The 18,872-nt window shown below is 52.9% G+C and overlaps 1 protein-coding gene across 1 annotated transcript in view; it reads right to left on the bottom strand.

The window, feature by feature from the left end:
• IGFN1 (immunoglobulin like and fibronectin type III domain containing 1) overlaps positions 1–18,872 on the bottom strand; it is a 57,803-nt gene that overhangs the window by 7,108 nt on the left and 31,823 nt on the right. The window contains exons 8-18 of the mRNA XM_039912747.1: positions 18,169–18,282; positions 16,281–16,449; positions 15,304–15,576; positions 9,418–9,571; positions 8,837–8,937; positions 6,844–6,968; positions 6,016–6,157; positions 5,171–5,464; positions 3,789–4,094; positions 2,342–2,515; positions 373–501 (exon numbers count right to left, since the gene is read on the bottom strand). Of these exons, the coding sequence (XP_039768681.1) occupies positions 373–501; positions 2,342–2,515; positions 3,789–4,094; positions 5,171–5,464; positions 6,016–6,157; positions 6,844–6,968; positions 8,837–8,937; positions 9,418–9,571; positions 15,304–15,576; positions 16,281–16,449; positions 18,169–18,282 (1,981 nt within the window). The remainder of the gene's footprint in view (positions 1–372; positions 502–2,341; positions 2,516–3,788; positions 4,095–5,170; positions 5,465–6,015; positions 6,158–6,843; positions 6,969–8,836; positions 8,938–9,417; positions 9,572–15,303; positions 15,577–16,280; positions 16,450–18,168; positions 18,283–18,872) is intronic.

Raw genomic sequence — 18,872 nt, 5'->3', positions numbered from 1 at the left:
TCCTCTCTTCCTCTTCCTCCTCCTCCTCTTTTCTTTCTCCTCTTCTACCTCCTCCTCCCCCTCCATCTCCTTCACCTTCTCCTTCACTTCCACCTCCTCCTCATTTAATTCCTGTACCTCCTCCTTCATCTCCTCCTCCTCTTTCTCTTCCTCTTCAACCTCCTCCTCCTCTTCTTCCTCCATCTTCAATACCATACCATATCATTCAAATATCATAATTATTAATACCTGTTCTCTCTGCTACTTAGATTGCGAGCTCCACATGGGACCTGATTATCTTCTACCTACCCTAGTGTTTAGTATAGTGCTTGCCACTGATTAACCACCCCAGCCCCACCCCCAACCTCACTAGACCTGGCCTCGATGTCTTACTCATGGGGTCGCAAGCGAAGACAGGCTCTGAAGGAGTCCCGGGCTCCCCTGGACCAGCGGCGTTCACTGCTGTTACACGGAATTCATACTGGCATCCTGGCAGCACATCTGTCGCTGTCCACGTCCTTTCTGCAAAAGGTTCACCCGTCCAGAAAACCGTGGCCACTTCCCCAGGCTTGGCGGGGCAGGGACTGACTGACATTAAGGAGGCTTGTCCCTGATGTCCCCAGATCTTGCTGTCCCATTCACCATTGTTGAACTGTTCCCTTCTCTACCAGCCCGAGAGGATGGCTCTAGGGGAGATAGGTCCAGCACCCAGGGAGGGGCACTGGCTGGTCTGCTGCCCAATCCCTGCCATATAACACCTCCTGGTTCTACCCTTTCCTCTCCACCCAAACTACTGGCAAGACCAGAGCCACAGCTACACTACTGCCCCCTCGCTAGTTTTCTGGCCTCAAGCCTTTCCCCAGTCCCCATCTATCTTCCACATTGCTGCATTGATCAGCTAGTCTTCTGGGTGACCTTGGCAAGTCACTTACCTTCTCTGTGCCTCAGGTTCCTCATCTGTAAAATGGAGATTCAATACCTACTCTCCCTCCTCTTTAGACTGAGATCTCTATGTGGGACAGAGACTGTGTCTGATCTGCTTATCTTGTACCTACCCTAGCACTTAGTACAGTGCTTAGTATATAGTAAGCACTTAAATTCCACCATCGCTGTTATTATTACTGTTATTATCATCAACCGATCAGTCGATCAGGTATTTATTGAGTGCTTATTATGTGCAGAACCCTGGACTGAGCACTTTGGAAAATACAATACAGTCGAGTAGGTAGCCATGATCCCTGCCAACAAGGAGCTCACAGCCTATAGGGGAGACCGACATTAAAATAAATTTCAGATGGAACGTGTCACTTTATTGTTCTGTGCTTTCCTGGTGTCTAATACAGTGCACTCCACCCCATGGGTGTTCAGTAAATATCTTCACTACAATAACTATTGCTACTGCAACTACTACTGCTGCTGCTGCAGCTGCTCCTTCTGCTGCTATTCCTACTTCTACTGATATTCGTACTACAACTATTCATTCATAAAATTGTTCATTCAATCATATTTATTGAGTGCTTACTGTGAACAGACCACTGTACTAAGCACTTGGGCGAGTACAATAAAACAATAAACAGTTACATTCCCTGCCCACAATAAGCTTGCGGTCTAGAGCAGAGGAGACAGACATCAATACAAATAAATAAAATTACAGATGTAAAAAAAATTACAGATTCTACAACAACATCTACTACAACTACTATCCCTAATACAAGCAGGGTTGGGGCATCAAAGGTTTATTCAGGCATTAGGTCAATGGTCTGTAATTGATGGGGAAGCAGCATGACCTAGAGGAAAGAGTTCGGGCCTGGGAGTCAGAGGTCCTGGGTTCTAATCAAGACTCTGCCAGCTGCCTGCTGTGTGACCTTAGAAAAGTCACTTAACTTCTCTGTGCCTCAGTTTATTCAACTGTGACATGGGGATTCCATATCTGCTTGGCCCAGAGGAAACACTTAATGCCACAATACTTTTATTGTTATTATTATTATTATCATTATTATACTACCTGGAGAGAGAGGAAGGATTATTGGAGAAAGCTCTCTCTCCCTTCCCCCAAGGGCTGGAGATCCTCACTCAGGCCCTGGGGAGGTGGAGCATGAGGCCTGATCCCAGGAGAGCCCAAGAGAAACTGGTTCACCTCGCCAACCATTCGGTCTGCACAAGACTGGATAACTCTGGCCCTCTGCACCCAACTTAGGCACTGACCAGCAACCTCCAGGGCTGTTGGGTGAGGTCCATTTCCACCTGCAATGACCCCCAAATGGGACTCCTGACTCTCGGTATGCAGTTCCCCTCTCCCCACCCCCACCACTCAGTCCTCCCCACAAGTGACTCTACCCTCTCTCCATTCTGCCCTGCTCACCTGGGATAGGGTGGGGTCTGGCAGCTGTCCAGGTGTTGCTGCCTTTCTTCCGCTTCTCTATTAGGTAACCCAAGAGTCCAGCACTCCCGGGGCCATGCGGTGCTGACCATGAGAAAGTAATGCCCTGGCTGGTGGCACGGATGATGGTGGGTGCTGGTGGGGCACTGGGGAGGGCTGTGGGGGCAAAACCAGAGACACAGAGTGGGACAGGGGGCCTGCCAGGCCCACAGCCAGTCTTGCAGGATTGGAATTAATCAATCATTGGCATTTACTGAGCACCTATTGCAGCATTACACTGAACACTTGGGAAAATACAGTAGAGCTGGTAGACACATTCCCTGACCACAGGAAGTTTACAGTTTGTTTTTGCAATTTAGCAATGACCCCTTGAGGAGCTTAGTCTCTTGAAGGAAACATGATTGACAGAGATACACACACACACAGACACACACACACACAACTGACACTGGGAGGAAGGATGGAGGACGGAGGAGGAGACACTGTTATCATCCATGAAAAGATGATGCCCTAGTGGAGGAGCCAGCTCAGGCACAGATTTGCCCAGACCCAGCAGTGACCAAGAACCCAGCTGGTACCTATGGGCATCAGCTGCAGAAGCATTCATGTATACAGCCCTGAAACAAACTCTAGGTGCTATTGTAGTGATCTGATTGACCCATCCAAGGAGGTAATCTGGGAAGGCTTCCTGGAGGAGATGGGATTTGAAGGCAGGAAGGGTTATGGCTTGTAGGTGAACAGGAGGGGTGGGGACATTCTGAATGGGGGCTGGGGATGGGGGAGCATGTAATGGTGAAATGAGTTTTTAAAAATTTTCTTCCAGGGTCACAGTGCTTGAGGCCCCTGGATCTCCTGCGCCTCTGCCCCTCTGAGCTGGGTTTTCCCTGTCTAATTCTGCAACATTGACAGGAGCTTCCAGTAAAAGTTGGATTCAGAGGGCCCTTCCAGTCAGGAAGCTACCAAGAGGATACAGTGCCAACCCAAGTCCCAGTCATAGAGAGAGCAAAGTGCTGACTTGGGTCTCAGTCACTAGGAGGGCATAGCGTTAGCTTAGACTCCTGGTCACCAAGAGGGCACAGCACCGACCCAGGTCCCAGTCTTCTAGAGGGCACAGGGCTGACTAGGGCGACTCAGTCCTGAGCAGGCACAGAACTAACCTAGGGATGTGGTCACTGAGAGGGCACAGCATGGACTTGGGGATTCCCGTTCCATCAGAGGTGGGACAATAAGAACAACTGCAGCAGCAGTTGGGCCCCATGCCCGCATCCTCTGATCAATCAGAACAGCCTTGACTTAGGCTGATGGCTCCTTCAGGGGACAGACACTCCATCACTAAAGCAGGCCAGAGACCGCAGATCCTTCTCCCCCTCCTGGCCAGGCCCTCAGGCCCCGAAGGGTCCCGCCATCTCCCTCCCTCCAGTCCCCTCACCTCTTGGTGCCACTGTCACCTGCTCCTCAGACTCGAGCGCCTCGCTGGCCCCCACCGAGGTCACTGCTCGCACCCGGAAGCGGTACTTCCTGCCCCGCTCCATGGGTCCACTGGAGAAGGTAGTGACGGACCTAGGGGTCTCACCCACCCGCAGCCAGGTCTGCCGGCCCACCTGCTGCCTCTCCACCATGTAGTGCTGCAGTTTGCGGCCGCCATCATCCCCGGGATCCCTCCATCCCAGGGTCACACCCTCCTCCGAGGAACAGTCCAGCACCTGCAGTGGCCCCCGGGGGGGCTGGGGCTTGTCTGGACCCAAGGAAGAAGGGAGGACAGTGGAGAAGAGAATTAGAACCATCAGAATCAGCCAAGGAAGCAGCAGCAGTCGCAGCAGCAGTCACAGCAGCAGAAGGTATTTACTTAAAGCTTCTCAAACAAGGCCATGACAACTAGGCCTGCACATTTTGCTCCTCTCAACCTGATGTACTGACCTTGTCCCGTTCTCGTCTCTCTCATCAACAAACTTTTGCTCACACTTTTTCTACTGCCTAAAATCCCCACCCCCTTCACATCACATCTTGCTCTCCCCATCTTCAAAGCCCTTCTGAAATCACGTCTCCTCCAGGACGTCTTCCCTGACTAATCTCTCATATCCCCTACCACTTGGGTACTCAAAACTCTTTCTACCCCCATCCTCAACTTGAAGCACTTTATGAAATGTACATCGCCTTGATTCTATTTAGTTGCCATTGTTTTTACGAGATGTTCTTCCCCTCGACTCTATTTTTTGCCATTGTTCTTGTCTGTCTGTCTCCCCCGATTAGACTGTAAGCCCGTCAAACGGCAGGGACTGTCTCTATCTGTTGCCGACTTGTTCATTCCAAGCGCTTAGTACAGTGCTCTGCACATAGTAAGCGCTCAATAAATACTATTGAATGAATGAATATACATATCTTTAAACTCTGTTGCTTTCCCCCTAACTGTAATTTATACTGGGCTCTGTCTTCCCCACTAGACTATAAGTTCCTGAAGAGCAGGGATCGTACCAACTCTGTTGTATCCCCCAAGTGCTTAGTGCAGTGCTTTGCACCCAATAGGCACTCCATCACTTTTGACTGGTTGACTATTGATGGAAAGACGCCCATACTGCCCTGTATAGTTAAGACATAGCCTGCCTGAAGGCAAGGTGCTGGACCAGAGAACTCATTTAATGCCACGATTCCATGAGCATGTAAATGATATGCAAATGAGCAGCCAGTCTTCCTGAGACTCTAGTCCATGCACTATATGAGACTCTAGTCCAGACTGCAACACCAAACCCTCAAGCCTCTCCAGCCCCCCGGCCCACGAGCCCCGAGAGCAGAGAAGACCGGGGTGATCTGCACCTATGACCACTAGTTGGAAATGAGCTTCAGCAGAGCCACTCCCATTCCTCAGCTTCACGCTGTAGCACCCACTGTCCTTCCTGTGGGCGATGGGGAGGCACAGGCGGGTGAAGCCGTCTCCATTGTCCACCTGGACCTCTCCCTGGCCCACGAGCTCCACCCCATCCTTGCTCCAGGTTGGGTGGACTGGGGGGCGGCCGCCAAAGGGAACTTTCACCAGTACACTCTTCCCAGCTTTGACTACCACCGGCTCCTTCAGCTTCTCCAGCACATCCTGGGCCAGCGTTGGTGGTTCTGCTCAGGAGAAGAATTAAAGGAAAGGGGATAGTGAGCTAGAGGAGGAGAGGCTGAGAACCATAAAATAATGGTCTTTGAGATTCAAAAACAGAAAATGATGAAAACCCCTATCGCTATGAGAACAGCTGAGAAGAAACATCCTTGAGTTGCACCAGGAGGGATTTAGATTAAACTTAAGTAGGAACTGTCTAATGGAGGTTTAAACAATGGAATCGGCTACCTAAGGAGGTGCTAGAATTATCTTCCGTGAAACTCATGAAAAAACTGGAGCTGCCCACCTGTGTGGGATGGGTTAGCTGAGAAGGCAGTATCTTCTCTTGCCCCTACAATATATTCCAAAAGGCTGTTAGGCCTAGTGAAAGAGTGATACTCAGACCTGGTTACAATTCCTGCCTCAGGTCGGAATGCCAAAGCCAGGTGGGATGAGAGCAGTCAGGCATAAATTGATCAATCAATGATAATTATTGAGCACTTACTATGTGCAGAGCAATGTGCCTTAGTATACTTGGGGAGAGTATGATACAACGGTCTTGGTAAAACTAACTCACCTCTGACTGTCAGTACCGCCTCACTCCCATGGGTACCAGCTTCAAATCTGTAATTCCCAGCATGGGAAGCCTGCACTTCACCAATGAGTAGCCGGTGAGTGGGTCCCTCCTGCTCAAAGGTGACTCCATCCCGGGTGGTAAGCTGGAAGTGAGAACCACAGCAGATGAGAAGGAGAAGCAGCATGGCCTAGGGAATAAAACATGGGCCAGAGAGTCAGAAGGACCTGGGTTCTAATCTCACCTCCACCACTGGTCTGCTGTGTGACCTTGGGCAAGTCACTCCTGCTTCTGGCCTGAAATGCCCTCCCTCATATCTGACAGACAATTACTCTCCCCACCTTCAAAGTCTTATTAAAGGCACATTTCCAAGAGGGCTTCCCTGACTAAGTCCTCTTCTTCCACTCCCTTCTACTTCACCCCGACTTGGTCCCTTTATTGATCCCCCTCCCAGTCTCACAGCACTTATGTACATATTTGAAATGTATTTATTTATTAATCCCCCTCTAGACTGTAAGCTTGTTGTAGGCAGGAAATTTTATCTATTTATTATTATATTGTACTTTTCAAGTGCTTAGTACAGTGCTTTGCATTAAGTAAATGCTCAATATATATGATTGAATGAATGAAGGAATGAACAGAGCTGCTTTGGGTCAGTAGTTGAACACTATGGGCATCACTTAAAGATGGAGAGTAGAGGGAGGAATCAGGTGGGACCCTGGCTAATGGTCAAAAAGAAAATGGCAGAATCCTGAGCCAGACGTGACAGACAGAGGTTGCAGCTTTCTGGAGGCTCTGGACAGACTGGAGGAAAGTAATGGACGGAGATACCTTGAGCCCATCCTTAAACCAAACTCCAGCCACCTGGTCACTGGTCAACGTGCAAGAGAGCATGGCAGCCTCCCCCTTCAGTGCGTCCACATCGATCAATCCATGGAGGAAGCGGCAGGCTGGTCCTGGATAAACATAAGGGAACCTAGATCACTGGAGAGGCAGAGGGCCGGACAGTGGGCAGAGCAGAGGGCAGAGACCCAGCGACTGCAACCACCACCCTCCTCTCCCCTCCCACCTCCCATTACCCAGGGGCCAGGGGCCTGGAGCATTCCTCAGAGACCCCTGGAGCCTTGGCAGAAAAACTTTGGAAATCTATTTCTGCAGTCAAGGCTGAGGAATCTATAGTGAGCCAGTTCAGCTGTTTTTCCACAACTCACAGGAAAGGGCAGGGGCAGAGTCTGGTGGGTTTCTACGAATTTCTGGACATGCAAATAATATGCAAACCTGCACCCATTATTTGTGGGACAAAACTGCAGCCCTATATTGGTATCTAGGGCCAGAAGCAACCCCTGGACCAGCAATCCCAACCCCCAGGCCAAGCCGCCCACTCCGGCCAGGGTCCGGTTCATACCTCCGGCGAGGCTTAGGAGGCGGTTCATCGCTGGCTTCTTTCTGAGTGAAGGGCTCTTGGGCAAGTTCTCGTTGCTGAGAGCAGACCTCCTCCCCATGCTGGCCCGTGGGGTACCGGGCCCACGTCTGGTGTCCCCACTCCATTCATCATCATCGGAGTCATCCAGGAATCCTGCCGTCTCTCCCCCTGGAACCTCTCCTGTTCTCCCTTGGCTCCCACTCTGAGGCAAATCCTCTTTGACTGATCCTCCTGGGATCTGGGATGGCTCTGTCTGGCCTCCACTGCTACACTTTCTGCCTCGCCCAGACTCAGACTTCTCATCATCTGCTCTCATCCCAGAATCCTCTTGGGCCCGGGGAGCTCTGCTTCCGCTTCCATCTTCACTGTCCATAGATCCCAATTTCCTTCTCACCCACATTCCTCTTTGGTGAGTTTTGCTCTCTAGCCCAGAAGCCCTTCCATCAAGGGAAGTCAATGCCCTGCCCCGAAGAGATCCATCAGCAGACTCCTCCAGACTCTGGACAGGATCTCTGGCCCAGACAGAATCCCCTTCTTCTGAGAACCTGGCTTCCCCTGGACCCCTGTCTCTCCCTGGTGGGGGATCCTGCCCTCCCAGGGCTTCTAGATCACCTGGGCTTTGGTGTCCAAGAATTGAGCTTCCTCTTCCCAGGGGTTCCAACTCTTTGGACAGCCCTGACCTGCTGCCCCTTGCCCAATCAGCTCCAAGACTTTGGCCACCCAGGATCCCAAAGTCCCCAATGCCCTCTGGCCCACTTTTCCCTTCCAGAGTGGCTTCTTCTTCCTCTTGGGAAACCAAGGCTCCAGAGGCCTGAGAATGGTCCCCATCAGTCACCACCCTCAGTGCCTCTAAGCCCCCAGGCTGGGAGGTCTCTGCCTCCCAGCCATTAGCCGACTCCGATTTTTCTCTGTCTCCAGAGCTTCCCCAGGGACCTGCTCCCTGGACCCCACCCCCCATCCAGCTGTTGCCCAATGACATTCTCCTGTTCCCTGGACTCCCTGAGTCCATCTGGTATCCAGATGCAGCCCTGCAACCTGCCTCGGCTCCCCCTGCCTTAGCTACCCCTGCCAGAGTGTTCCCTGCTCCAGCATCCTCTGTCTTACTGCTCCCTAACCCAGCACTTCCTGCCCGAGCAACCCCTATCCCAGCAACATCCACCCCACCTAGTGCAGGGTCCTGTCCTTCTGCAGGCCCCCAGTCCTTCACATCTACCCCATCCCAGACAGATTTCCCAGCATTCAGAGGGACACTCAGAGGAGACTCTTCAGGAGGACGGAGGCCCCTAAGAAGGATTGAATGACCTGGGCCCTTGGAGCCTGCTTCCCCAGCCTCTCGCCATGCCTCACTCCCAGGACTGATTCTCCTGGAACTCCCTACCCCAGTCCCTTGTCCTGCCTCACCCCCAGGCTCAATTCTCACAGAACTCCTTGCCTCATCCCCAAACCCTGCTTCACCCCCAGGCCCGATTCTCCCAGAACCATCCCAAAACCCTACCTTATTGCTAGGCCCTATTCCCCCAGAACTTCTTGATCCAGCCCTTTGCCCTGCCTCCCCACCAGGCCTAATTCCCCCAGAACCCCTTGCTTCCATCCCTGGCTCTGCCTCAATCCCAGGTCCAATTCTCCCAGAAGACTCTGATCCAGCCTGTTGTCCTGTCTCATCTCCAGGCCAGATTTTGCCAGAATCCTCTGATCCAGTCCCTTGCCCTACCTCAACCCCAGGCCCAATTCCCCCAGAACTCCCTGCCCTAACTCCAAATCCTGCCTCACCCCCTAGTCTAAGTTCCCCAGAAATCCATGATCCAGCATCAGCATCATGCCCTGATTCACCCCCAGACCCAATTTTCTCAGAACTCTCTGCCCCAGCCTCAAACCCGGCCTCATTCCCAGACCTGATTCTCCTAGAACCCCCTGTCGAAGCTCTAAACTCTGACTGAGCCTCAAGCCCTATTCCCCCAGAACCCCCTGATTCAGTCCCAAACCCTGCCTCACCCATAGGTCCAATATCCCCAGAGTTCCCTGATCCAGCCTTAAACCTTGCCTCACTCCCAGACCCAATTCCTCCAGAACCTCCTAATCCAACTCCAAACCTAGTCTCAGACCTAGGCCTGATTCCTCCAATTCTTGCCTTAACCCCTGGCCTGATTCTCCCAGAACTCTCTGCCCCAGTCTCAAACTCTTCCTCACCCCCAGGCCCAATTCTCCCAGAACCCCATTCCCCAGCCCCTAATTTTGCCTCACCTCCAGGACCAATTCTTCCATTACTCCTTGCCCCAGTCCCTTGCCCTGCCTCACTCCCAGGCCCAATTCTCCCAGAACTTCCTGCCTCAGCCCCAAATGCTACCTCACCCCCAGGTCCATTATCCCCAGAATCCTGTGATCCAACCTTAAACCCTGCCTCATTCTCAGGCCTAATACCGCCAGAACCTTCTAACCCAACTCCAAACCCTCTCTCAGCCCCAAGCCCTATTGGCCCAATTCCTACCTCACCCCCAGGCCTGATTCTTCCAGAACTCTCTGTCCCAGCCTTAAACCCTGCCTCACCCCCAGATCTAATTCCTCCAGAACCCTGTGACCCAGCTCCAAACCATGTCTCACTCCTAGACCCGATTCTTGCCGAATCTTCTGTCCCAGGCCCAAGCCCTGCCTCAACTCCAAGCCCGATTCCTCTAGAAACTCCTGCTCCAGACCTATACCCTTCCCCATCCTCAGTTCCCATTCCACTGGGGCTCCTGGACCTCGTTCCACGTCTCGCTCCATCCCCTAGCCCCACTTCTGCAGAGTCCCCTGATACAGCCTTGTAACCAAACTCACCCACAGATTTCAGTGACTCTAGGACCCTTGAGTTAATCTCATAGCTAGCCCCACCCTCATGCCCTATTTTCCTGGGACCCCCTAACCCTACCCTTGCCTTGAATCCCAAACCCTCAAGACCTCCTGGACCAATTCCACAACTTGCACCACATTCATACTCCATTATACCAAGATCTTCTGACTCAGCCCAATCTTCCATCCCTTCTCCAGATCTAATAATCCCAGGGCCCCCAGTCTCATCCTCTATCCCTTCTTTAGATACCATAATTTTGGGAATCCCATCACTAGACCCTGATCCCCAAAAGCCCGCTGACTCAGTCTCATAACCTATCCCACCCTCAGACCCCATTTCCCCAGGGATCCCTGAGCCAGTTCCAAATCTTTTTGTAATTCCAGGCCCCATTCTCCCAGGACTCCCTAACCCACCCCAAACCCCACCACCACTCCCAGTTTCCAATATATCACATTTTTCCACTCCACACCAATTATCTACTCTACCGCCTGACTCATCCCTGTGACCTGGACTGGACTTCATTGCCTCCAAGTTCCCTGAGGCATCCCCAGACCACCCTGGAGTCCCCAGTTCCCTTGATCCAAGCCCTTGAATGTACCCACCCGACCATTGCCGTGCTTCTGAGGTCCTGCAGCCATTTTTGACATCTGCTCCCTGCAGAGATCTCATCATCCCTGAGGGCTCCAAGCTGTCCTCCCCATCCTCAGATCCCACTGACCCGGGGCTACTTGAGCAATGTCCTGAACTGCCCCCATGCCCTGACCTGCCCCCAGGTTCCAACTTTCCAAGACCCACTGAACTGTCCCCAACTCTATCCCTAGACTCCAATGACCCGAGGTCTCCTGAGCCAGTCCTAGGCCCTGCCCTGCTCATCGGTCCCAGCATTCCAGAGTCCCCCAAATTGTTCCCAACTCCATCCTTAGGTCCCACTGGCCCAGGGCCTCCGGAGCCAGCCCCGGGCCCTGTGCAACACCCAGGCCCCAGCATTCCAGGACCTCCCAAAATGTCCCCAACCCCATCCTTACACCCTACTGACCTGGGCCCTACTGAGCCATCCCCACTTTCTGCCCTGCCCCCAGGCCCCAGATTGCCAGGGCCCCCCAAACTGTCCCCAACTCCATCCCTAGACCCCAGTGACCTGGGGCCTTCTGAGCCAGCCCTATGCCCTGCTTTAATCCTGAACTCCAGTACTTCAGGAGCCCCCAGAGTGTTCTCAACTCCATCTTTAGACCCCACCAACCTGGGGCCTACTGAGCCATCCCCACTCTCTGCCCTGCCCCCAGGTCCCAGAGTTCCAAGGCCCCCCAAACTGTCCCCAATTCCATCCCTAGGCCCCAATAACCCAGAGCCTACTGAGCCAGCCCCATGCTCTGCCCTAATCCTGGACTCCAGTATTCTAGGACCCCCTAAATTGTCCCCAACGCCACCTCCAGACCGCAGTGGCCTGCCCCTGAGCCCAAGCATTCCAGGACCCCCTGAACCATCCATACCTCCATCCTGAAATCCCATTGTCTCTTGACTTCTGGACCCAGCTCCATCCTCAATTCCACTCTCAGTCCCTGCCACATGATCAGGCCCTCCCTCAGCCTCCTTTAGCTCATGGTCCTCACTGTCAGCTCCATAACTTGCCCCAATTCCAAGCCCCATTTCCCCAAGTTTCCCAGAGCTTCCCCTCCTCTCAGGCTCTGTACCCCAAAGATCCCCTGATTTAGCTATGTGACCAGTTCCACTCCCAGAGTCCATGTCTTCAAGGCTCCCAGACCTGTCCCCATATCCAGTTCCACTCTGGAGCCCCATCATCCCTAGACATTTGCCTCTTTCCTCAAATCCCTCCATGCAATCTGAACTCATTACCCTGGGACCTCCTGAGCCAGCCCCATAAGCAGCCCAACCCTCAGACCCCAGGCCCTGGAGACCCACTGAGGCATCTCCACAATCATTCTCAGTCTCAGATTCCATTCCCTTGGGGATTGGGGACCCAACCCAACCCTCTGCCCCATCCCCTGTCCCGAGACCCCCTGAGCCATTGTGGTGCCCAGTGTTTCTAGGATTGAAGCTTCTAACACCATAGGAGTCTAATCCCTCTGCTCCCATTCTCCCTGCCTCATCATCTGCTACCCTAGGATGTGATTTACATTCCCTAAATGACCCCAGTTCCTTTGGAACATTCCATGACCTTGCCTCCCATTGAGCCCTCCCTACCCTGGGATCAACCCCACAATCTCCTCTGCTTTGAAGCAGGCCTGGACTCTCTGCTCCATTCCCAGCTTCTTCTCTCCCAGAAGTCCCTAGGGTTCCTGGGAAATTCTTGCAGCCTGGTTCCCCCTCTCCAGAGCCATCCCCATAACCAGGCAGACCTGACTGCCCTCCTCTCTTGCTAAGCTCCCCTCCTCCAAGAAGAGATTTCCAGTCATCAGATGGTATCTGACCCTTAAAGCCCCCCACATTGCCTCCAGTCCCTTCTCTCCCCATGATAGAACCTCCCCCACCCAGAGACCCCCAATTCAGTCTTCTCCCTACCCCACCCCCAAGTACTACCCCCTGAGGCTTAGCTCCTGAGTCCCACAGACACTCTGATGATGGCTCAGGGCGCCCAGTTTCAGTCCCATAACTGATTCCTTGATGGCTAGAAGTTTTCCAATCCAGCAATTCCCCCATCTGCTGTCCCCTAATCTCTTGACTGAATCCTGCCCTGGATCGGACTTCCTCTGGTCCCAGCAGAGTCCCTGCCCAGGAAGTGTAATCACCCACCTCTGTCTTGTCCTGATCACCTGTCCCAGCCCCAGCTTCTGACTCCCAAGAACCTGTCCAGTCCAGCTGAGCACTCGGCTGGCTGGTTCTGAGTCCAGACCTCTCAGGCTGCCCCTGGCCCCTCCAACCTTCCTGCCCAGACCTGCAGCTCATCCCAACTTGGGGTCCAGGACCACCCTCCCAACCCTGCCATGAGTTCTGGCTGCTCTGCTCTAGCTCCCAGAGCATCTTAGTGTCCTGCTTCCAGGAACCTGGGAAATTCTCATGTCCACCCCTCCTGCTTTCTCCACCATGACCTTGCTGAGGCCCATTCCCAGCTGCAGAGCTGGCCACCCCCAAGCCAGCTGGCCAGCCAGACTGAGCTCCCTGTTCTCCCTGGGCTGAAGGACTTCTGATTTCCTCTGCTTCAGAAAGCCTCCCCATTCCCTCCATCCCAGCTCCCACAGTTTCGAAAAATGTCCCGAGCTCAGCAGTGGGGACAATTCCTTCCTGGCCCATGGAGGAGCCACCAAGTTCCTGGTCCCGGTCCTGGGGCCCCCCCTCAGCCCCCCCTCCTCGCTGGACAGAGAGTCCATCTCCCTGTCGATGTTTCTCAGATTTCTCCCAGTTCAGGGAGCCAGATCCTGCAACGTCCAGCCCAGGTTCATCCCCTCCTACCCCTGGTTTCCCTTTTTGTCCTGGGGAAAGGAGTTCTCCATCTTTCTCGGCTTCAGGGCATTGAGCTAGCAGGTGGGGGAGAGTGGCCATTGAGGAAGAGAGAAAAGACAAAGTCCCAGGTAAGGAGGGCCCAAATGCCAGTAACCTGAAAAAAAAAGTGGTTCCCTGACCAGGTCCTTGATGACTTCTGATTCTTTGGGCTGATCTCTGTGAGGTCCGGCTGGGGCTGGTTTCTAAACCCTTCTGGACAGTGGCCTCACCCTATTACCACACCTCCAAAACCCAAGACCAAAGCAATGCCAATGGCCTATTCAGCTAGAGCCTGGGAATCAGGGTTAGGAGCGGGGATGTAGCACAGCTTAGTGGAAAGAGCAAAGACCTGGGAGGCAGAATTCCTGGATTCTAGACTCAGTTGTTCCAAGGGCCTGATGTGTGACCCTGGGCAAGTCACTCTCTGTGTGTCTCAATTTCCTCATCTGTAAATGGGGACAAGATACCCACTCTCCCTCCCTCTTAGATTATGAGCCCCACATGGAATTTATATGATCTGATTGTCTTATCTACCAGTGTCTTCTAATGGAAAGAATCAGAACGCCTGTGAGTCAGAACACCTGAGTTCTAATCCCAGCTTTGCCACATGCCTGCTGTGTGACCTTGGCAAATCAGTTAAGCTTTCTAGGGCTCTGTTTCCTCATCTGTAAAATGAGGATTCATTATCTGTTCTCTTTCCCCTTAGACTTTGAGCCCCATGTAGTCTAGGGATTATGTCCGATCTGATGGCAATTGCTCAGTGCTTGGCACCCGGTAATGCTTAATAAATATCACAGTTATTATTATGACTGTACAGTGCTTGGCACACTGCAAGCACTTACAGTAATAAACATATTATTTAACCAGGAGAAAAGCTCAGTCACTTTGGATCTCCAGGAGACTGGCCAGCTGGTCATCAGCCATTCTTCAGCTTTGGTGGGGACAGTGGAAATGACTTGCCCAAGATTGAACCACTGCCCAGGGGCACTGCCGTTTGGACCAAGTTTCTGGGAACCCTTCTCCCTGGCCTTCATGGCCCCTCACACCCTTTCCATGACCTTGTGACCAGGCTCATTCTTCCCATGGTCCCTCCTATCTTCCTGTTCCACCCCTTCCATTATTGTTATTATTATGGCATTTCCCAAGCACTGTTCTAAGCGCTGGGGTAGATACAAGGTAATCAAGTTGTCCCACGTGGGGATCACAGTCTTAATCCCTATTTTACAGATGAGGTAACTGTGGCACAGAGAAGTTAAGTGATTTGCCCAAGGTCACACAGCAGACAAGTGGCAGAGCTGGGATTAGAACCCACATCCTCCGACTCCCAAGTCCGTGCTCTTTCCACTAAGCTCTTTGCATGATCCCATAGCCCTTTCAACCCATCCCCGATCCTATAGCTCCTCCCATCTCTTTCCCCTGGTCCCATGACCCTTTCCACCTTTCCACCCCTCCCCCACCCAAACCTGTGACCCCTCTCACTCTCTGGCTCCATCCCTGGCCTGTGGCCCCATGCACTCTTCCATCCCCTCCAGTCTGCAGCCTGCAGTAGAGCCTGGGGTGAGGCTACAAAGAAAGAGGTGCAGAGTCAGGTGCTGGCTCTCACCTTCCACCCGGAGCCAGGCGCTGGAGGAGCGAAACTCGGTGCTGAACGCGTAGAGGCCCTGGTCCTGGAGCTGGGCATCCCGCACCACGAGCTGGTGAGTGCATCCATCTGGGGACACGGATGCATCGTACTTGGGGCCAGCCTGGAGCGGGTGATGCTGGAACTGCCAGGTGGCCTGGAGGCAGGGGCGGGAGAGGGTACACTGGAACACAGCAGTGCCCTTCTCCTGGCAGTGGCACTGGGCCAGGGGTGCCATGAAGCTGGCAGGGAGAGCTGTGGGGAGGGGATGAAGCAGGTCAAGGGGCCTGGGCCTCCCTCATGAGTCTACTTGGGTCAGGCTGAGGTTTCTCTTCCTTCCCCTGCCCTTCCCACCATTCCCATACCCTTCCCTCCCTTCTCCCTCACCAGTTCCACCCATGTCAGTCCCTCTCTTGCCCAGTATGGATGGATGGACTGGGAAGGATTGGGCCACCATGTTCTCAGACAGAGCTGGGTTGAACTTGGCTGGGCTGGCCCAAAGATTGAGGTCCAGGAGGCTCTGACTGAGGCCCAGGAGGCTCTAACCCTGAGGACCCCAGACCACCCCTTTCCCTCAGGGTCCTGGGGGACTGAAGTGGCTGAGTTCCTGGGTCGAGGGTTCAGGTCATGCATACCTGAACTTCACTCCACCCTCCCCAAGTACCCAAGGATGAGTGGGGAACCCCAAGCCATCCTCTCTCCCTGGGGTTCTCAGGACCAGGGCCTTCTGGAGGTCTTCTGGACCCACCAGGCTCCACTGCCAATGGGTGGAGAACCCCGGGGGCAGTCCCAAGCTGGACTGGTCCCACCTGGCCCCTAGGGTCCCCTTGCCCAGGCTCAGGTAGCACAGAGAGTCGGGAGGGGTGGACGGGGCATCTCTGGCCCCTGGCCGGACAGCATCAGTGGTCCGAGTGCATCCCCGCACCTCCCTTGATGGGACCATAATAAAGCGGACTCACCATCGGCATCCAGCTCTGTGGAGAAAACCTCCACGTCTTCCACCCTGACCTGGTAAATGCCGGCATCCTCAGGACGCAAGTCCTCGATGTGGAAATGGTAGCGTTTTCCCAGCCTTCGGAGGCAGTGCCGGGTCTCGGGGCCAAAGCCATAGGGGATCATCTCACCATCCTGGTGCCCAGAGAAGGGGTGGCTTGAATGCACTGGAGGGGTGGCTTGAATGCACTCCCCTATAGCTCTCGCAGAGGAGGGCGCTGAAGCCATTCCGCCTACCATCTGTCTCCCCGTCAGTCTGTTCTGGGTGCCTATGGGGCCCATGTTAGAAAGCTAAACTTGCCCCTGCCCACAGGAAACCCTTGTCACTATATAGTGTGACCAGTGACACAGACAGACAGGTAGAAAATTCCCTCCTTTGTATTCTCTCCCAGTGCTTAGTACAGAGCTCTGCACACAGTTTAATACATAGTAATAAATACTATTACTACTGGTACTGCTGCTGCTGCTGCTGCTGCTGCTGCTACAATAGACAGACTTTTGACTTCCATGCATACAGATTCCACAGAGACACTGTGGGGCTTGAGGACTGACCCAGCAGTTTGGAAAAATGGGGAAAACTTCCAGGAAGAAGTGGTCTTTTTTATGGCATTTGTTAAGTGCTTATTATGTGTCACACCCTGTTCTAAGCACTGGGGCAGATACAAGTTAATCAGGTTGGACACAGTCTCTGTCCCACATGGGGCTCTCAGTCTATGAAGGAAAGAGAACAAGTATTTAATTCCCATTTCAGTTGAGGAAACTGAGGCACAGAAGTTAAGTGACTTGCCCTAGGCAACAAAGCAAGCAACTGGCAGAGGATTAGGACTCAGGTCCTCAAATTCCCAGCCCCAGGCGCTTTCCACTAAACTAAAGGAAGGAATCAGAGGATGTATTAAGGACAGAAACGAGGTGCTTTTCACATGTAAACGATGGTCTGAGCAGACTGAGGCAAGTCCAAAAGTGAATTTCTCATCTTCCCTCCCAAGTCCTCTCCTTCCCCACCACTTTCCCATCACAAGTAACACACCACTACTGCACTTTAAGTCTCTCAAGCCTGTAACCTTGGCTTGACTCTTCCCTCCCTTTCAACCCCTATATTCAGTCTGTGGACAATTCTTGTTAGTTTTTCCCCACAACATTTCTAGGATCTGCCCCTTCCTTTCCATCTAAGCTGCCACTCATTGGCCCAGACACTTGTCATATTCTGCCTCGCCTACTGCATAAGCCTCCCCGCTGACCTGCCTCCAGCCTCTCCCCTCTCCAGTCCAGACTCTGCTCTGTTGCCTGAATCACTTTTTTAAACATTGCTTTGCACAAAACTCCCCTCACCTTAAAAACTTACAAAGGTTGCCTTTCCATCTCCTCACCATCTACTTCAAGGCATTTTATCAGTTCCTTCCCCGCCGCTTGTCATCACTCCTCTCCCACTATAATCCAGCTTTTGTCCTCTTAAGCCACCCTTCTCTCCATGCCTTACCCTCATCTCTTGCACCATCCACCTCTTGCTCACACCTTCCACTTTGACTGAAACTCCCTCCCCACTTCACATAAGGGAGGTCACTGTACTCGCCATCTTCAGAGTCTTTCTGATATCACATCTCCTCCAAGAGACCAACCCTGACTCATCTTTCATCTCCCCACTCTACCTTCCTCCTATTGTCACCTCAGTACTTCTGTGTCACCTAAGTGCTTAGGGAGAACAAAGGGTTGGGGTTTTGGGATGGAAAACGGAGGATACTTAGTGTAATTCTGCGGAAGGTGAGACATTCAGTATGGTACATGCAAAAATATGCAAAGTAGCTGGCTCCTTTTTCTCAAATACAATTGCAGTCATTCTGATGATACTTGTCTCACCTTGTACAGGTAAATTTTGCTTTCCGGGTCCTTGAGTTCCAACTCCAGGGAAAACGTGGCAGTCCCTTGCTTGTTGACCTTGATGTGTCTCAGGTGGGAGATGGTTTTGACGTACTGTGCAGAAAAGGCCCCAGGGTATATCCAACCAGCCCTTTCTGACAACCCCCAGGAGGCAGGTGGCGAAAGGGGCCAGGCTCCTGGGACAAAGTCTCCTAATCCCACCAGGATTAGAACCCTGGTCCTCTGATTCTCAGGCCCAGACTCTTTCCACTAGACCTCACTGCTCCTCTGGATACAGAAAATAATTACTGAGTTATTTGTGAATGGCTCATTCTTTGCTGTGTTCTGGGAGAAATACACCACGATCAGATCAGTCAGGGCCCCTTGTCCCACCAAGGGCTCCCAGCCTAAGTGGGAGGGACAACAGGCATTTCATCCCCATTTATAGATGGGAAACTGAGGCACAGAGCAGTTAAGTGACTCGCCCAAGATAACGCAGCAGTCCAGGGATCTCTCCATTGGGTAACGCTGCTTGTAAAGACACTTTGCCCCATCACTCCAAGAGGAGACAAAGGGGAGTGATCTGGGCTGGTCTCCCTGCAAGGTAGTGCTAGCTCTGTGCTCAGTGCTAGCCCCATGTTGTGAGCTTGGCCCACTACCCTTGTTGAAGCAAGGATGGGGTGGGCTTGGGGTTGGGGAAGAGG

Source organism: Ornithorhynchus anatinus, chromosome 7 (assembly GCF_004115215.2).
Source record: "Ornithorhynchus anatinus isolate Pmale09 chromosome 7, mOrnAna1.pri.v4, whole genome shotgun sequence".
NCBI lineage: Eukaryota > Metazoa > Chordata > Mammalia > Monotremata > Ornithorhynchidae > Ornithorhynchus > Ornithorhynchus anatinus.
This window is presented reverse-complemented; position numbering and strand designations above follow the sequence as displayed.